Raw genomic sequence first — 4,637 nt, 5'->3', positions numbered from 1 at the left:
TACCGCGAGGCCACGGGGCCTTGAACGCACGAAAATCGAGCCTCCGAAAATATTTTCGAGACATTTCGACGTTTTTGACCGCGTGCTCAGCCTTTGCAATCGGTGCCCTTGTCACCTTCGTGTAGCTGGCTAGTCCCCGCTCATTTATCACCGGGCCACTAAGCCGTCTCTATTACGGTCGCGAGGCCACGGGGTCCGGAACCCGGCCCACATTCGCTCTTCACATGCAGTGGAAGCGGCCGGGGAGATTTCACAGCGGTAGATTCGTTACTCAATACATTTAGTGAGCGGATAAAATAACATAAAACAAAATAAAAATATTAAATAGAATTAATAAATGATAAAAGCTCCATTCGAATGGCAATTTTACAATTTTAGCTTTCGAATATATATATATTTTTTAATATTCGAATTTCTTTCATATTATGAAATTCGTTCTGACAGCCCTACCTCTAACAGAAACATAGGTTTTTCAGAAGACATTTCTTAAATTTCGACGTCAGGCCTAAATGGGTTAAGCCTCTGTTTCTTGGTAAAACGGACCTGAGTTACAACTGTACTTCTGGACTGCTTTCTTTAACATCTCTTTGTGACGTGTTCCATCGGCTATTTCTGTCCAATGTACCCCCCCCAGAATAGGCATGCTGGGGCAAGTGGTTAACCCATTTTGGGCGGGAACCCCTTTTGGTGTTAGCATTACGTTATGACACACAGCAAAGGTCGTTGGGGATCGGGACTCGAACCCGTGGTGTGCTGTCAGCCTATAGGTGCCCTGCAGACAGCAAGGCTGGGCCTGTTCAGTCCTTTTGAACCACTTTGAATCCTTATTCTATGCTGGAGGGAGTGTGGTGCCCGCCGTCGAGTTATTTGGGTACCAGTTGTCCAGAACCGCTCATCCGACCCAATTATGTCCATATATGGGCATTCCAATATATGGGCCTATACTGATGGAATCAGGGATCTCCATATATGGGCATAAAGGGACAAGGACTGACACCTCCATATCTCGGCACAAAAGAAGCACAGACGGACAGATGGTACAGCAGGTGCTCCAACCATTATGACTCAGACATATTGGTTGGATGGACACATGTGATGCACCTGGGGGTGTCAATGAAGTATACCGTTTAACCCATTTTGACCTGAGCCACAGTCGATGTGTATGGCAGTACTTAGTTTAGACAGATTTTGGTTTAGACTAGTCATTGGTTAGACCAGTTATTAGTCCTACAACTAGAACCTATCTCAAACCCTCACCCTAAACCTAACCTCCCATGGGGCAGCACACCTAAACCTAACCTTAACCCATGTCTAACCAATGACTAGTCTAAACTAAGTATACACCCTTGTGTATGCAGTGCACAGCTAGTGCACTTTAGTATTTAGCATTTTGAGCAAGGCAAAATGCAAAATGCTAAATTCCAGCACCCCAAACAGGTCACCTCATCTTCTCCCCTCTTCCTCATGTGGTCTCTATAGGGTATCCTGGGGCTGAGTCTGTACCAGTGGAAGGGAATGACCTATGAAGACTACACCTATCCCGCCTGGTCCATGGTGATGGGCTGGCTGATGGTCATCTGCTCTGTCATCTGGATCCCCATCATGTTCTTCGTCAAGATGTACCTTGCACCCGGCTCTTTCCGTGAGGTATGCGTCGTGTGGGGTCAAACAAACACGAACAACCATTTGTGTGTGCTTAGTGCTTACAGACAGACAGACAGACAGACAGACAGACAGACAGACAGACAGACACTGCTTATGGCAATAGGATTTATGAGTCGACTATTAGGATTGTGTCACTCACTCTCTCTCACTCTCGCACGCACGCACGCACGCACGCACGCACGCACGCACGCACACACACACGCACACACACACACACACACACACACACACACACACACACACACACACACACACACACACACACACACACACACACACACAGAGAAATCAATAGTCTTATATCCCTGTCTCATTAGGAGGGCCAGGCGTGCTGCTGGCTGAATATTAATTTGGGCATATTGCACTGGCAGTCTAGCGGGTCCTTCCTAAATACTCTGATTAATGAGCATTGATAGCTGGCAGCAGCAACACAGCAGCAGGTCTCTGTGTCTACCTTCACTGATAGCAGGCATCTCTGTGCCTACCTTCACTGATAGCAGTGAAGGCGACTACATTGTCCATGTAGTCGCCTTCACTGACAATGTAGTCGCCTTCACTGCTATCAGTGAAGGCGACTACATTGTCAGTGAAGGCGACTACATGGACAATGTAGTCGACTTCACCGCTATCAGAGAAGGCGACTACATTGTCCATGTAGTCGCCTTCACTGACAATGTAGTCGCCTTCACTGCTATCAGTGAAGGCGACTACATTGTCAGTGAAGGCGACTACATGGACAATGTAGTCGACTTCACCGCTATCAGAGAAGGCGACTACATTGTCCATGTAGTCGCCTTCACTGACAATGTAGTCGCCTTCACTGCTATCAGTGAAGGCGACTACATTGTCCATGTAGTCGCCTTCACTGCTATCAGTGAAGGCGACTACATTGTCCATGTAGTCGCCTTCACTGACAATGTAGTCGCCTTCACTGATAGCAGTGAAGGCGACTACATGGACAATGTAGTCACCACATGCGGGGATATTATTTTATAGCTTATAGATAGTGTTCTGTGCAGGTTTGCTATGAGTCGTGGCTTAACCAGTTAATGCAGTTGTGCACAAACACTTTCAGCAATTACCCAGAAATATTGATCTATGCTCGTTGAGACCCATAAAGTACTATTTATTCATGATGCTAAATTGGCAATTAATTATCTGTCTGCTGACAACAGCCATATTGTTTATAATTAAAAGTGAAAGAATGCAATAAAGTTACTGAAATGAACAGACAATCCATCAAACAAAGCACTGCGAACTAATTGGGGAACGGAGGTGGTAGAGTTTTGGTTAAAAATAAAATGCTGAATGTATTGGCTTTAGCACACACACAAACACACACACATACACACGCCCTCATGCATTCAAGACAAACGTGTTTTGAATAAAAATTATCTCTTTGCAGGCACATCACGTTTTTCAAGGTACACCAAAGTACATCATGTACGACATTTCAGTAATAAGTAAGATGATCATCAACAAATTCAGTTTAATAACTCACTTACCATACCCTACCATATATTCTTCATTGACCGGGGTTCCCCCGGGCTCTAACCTGAGCCCATTCCACACCAAAACACCCTTGCGAAAAACAGACAATTTACCACACATTGTGAGCTTGTAGTTTGGCTATAGAGCAGCGAAGTCTGACGTCACTTTCAGTAGAGGGCGCCAGTACAGTTTCATGTATTTCTTTAGTTGCATTGAAATTCCCATTTTAGATCGCTTCATATAAGAACTGTGTTTGAAAAATAAACCGATCATCTCTGCCTTTCTGTCAGGGGGGTGGCTGTGTGTCGTTAATGATGTCCATTCATATTTGATACAGCCAGTTTCTGGAGAAAATGGAATTAATGTGGCCGCAAAAGCCTTGAAACTACATATGAAGGCAATGTCGCTGCTAATATACGTTACGCCTAGCTGTCAACACATTTCATTCCTGAGATTCCTCGTTGACGTAAGCTCACTAGCTCAGCTGGTGCTGACTCGACTCGTACCAACCACGAAACATTAAATATCAATAAAATAAAAATATAAATAAACGTAATTAACATTCAGTTTCTGTTAGGGCAGATGCAGCCACCCGCCTACCCGGAAATGTAGTCTCTGGGTTGTTTGACTAGTTTCTAACGCTTATTTTGTTACTCTTTGGGTATATTTGTACATATCCACCTTCAGTCAATGCTTCATAAATGCTTCATATATGAGTGAAAAGGCCGGGGTGATCGGTTTATTTTTCAAACGCAGTTATTATATGAAGAGATCTAAAATAAATGCAATACATGAACCTGGGGACTGACGCCCTCTTCCGACAGTGACGTCAGGACTTTGGTGCTCTATTTTCGCAGAATGTTTGCCTAGTATTTTGTGTATGCCCAGAATAGGTATGTTAGGGTTCATATGGTTACGGTGAACATTTGATAAGGTTCTGGTGAGAGTTGATACTAGAGGACAATGGTAGGAAAAAGGTTTGTTTTTAAACAACAACTCACTCTCTAAGCACACATGTGTCTATGCCGCTATAGATGTTGTGCCATCTGTCTGTCATTGCAGCGTCTTAAGCTGGTGTGCTCCCCTCAGCCAGACTGGGGTCCCTTCCTGCTGAAGCACCGTGGAGAGCGCTATAAGAACATGATAGACCCCCTGGGCACCAACTCCCTGGGCCTCAAGCTGCCCCCCAAAGACTACCAACTAGGTACCTACCAGTAGAAGACTACCAACTAGGTACCTACCAGTAGAAGACTACCAACTAGGTACCTTTTAGTAGAAGACTACCAACTAGGTACCTACCAGTAGAAGACTACCAACTAGGTACGACTACGGCTACGACTACTACTACTAACTATATCCTACTACTACTACTACTACTACCAGACCAGACTGACCTGTCCTCCTCTTCCTCCCTTTTACCCCCCCCCCCCCCCCCCACACACACACACACCCTCTCCTGCCTGGTGACCTGGATGAGAGAC

At 45.1% G+C, this 4,637-nt stretch overlaps 1 protein-coding gene across 1 annotated transcript in view; it reads left to right on the top strand.

Annotated features, from left to right (window-relative positions):
* Nucleotides 1-4,374, top strand: part of slc6a5 (solute carrier family 6 member 5) — a gene marked incomplete at both ends in the record, with an annotated part of 22,469 nt that extends 18,095 nt beyond the window's left edge. The window contains 2 exons of the mRNA XM_083793887.1: nt 1,480-1,647; nt 4,219-4,374. Coding sequence (XP_083650013.1) covers nt 1,480-1,647; nt 4,219-4,374 — 324 coding nt within the window. The remainder of the gene's footprint in view (nt 1-1,479; nt 1,648-4,218) is intronic.
* Between the last annotated feature and the right edge of the window lie 263 nt (nt 4,375-4,637).

The sequence above is a fragment of the Protomyctophum parallelum genome, assembly GCF_964188405.1.
Source record: "Protomyctophum parallelum genome assembly, chromosome: 2".
In the NCBI taxonomy this organism is placed as follows: domain Eukaryota; kingdom Metazoa; phylum Chordata; class Actinopteri; order Myctophiformes; family Myctophidae; genus Protomyctophum; species Protomyctophum parallelum.
This window is presented reverse-complemented; position numbering and strand designations above follow the sequence as displayed.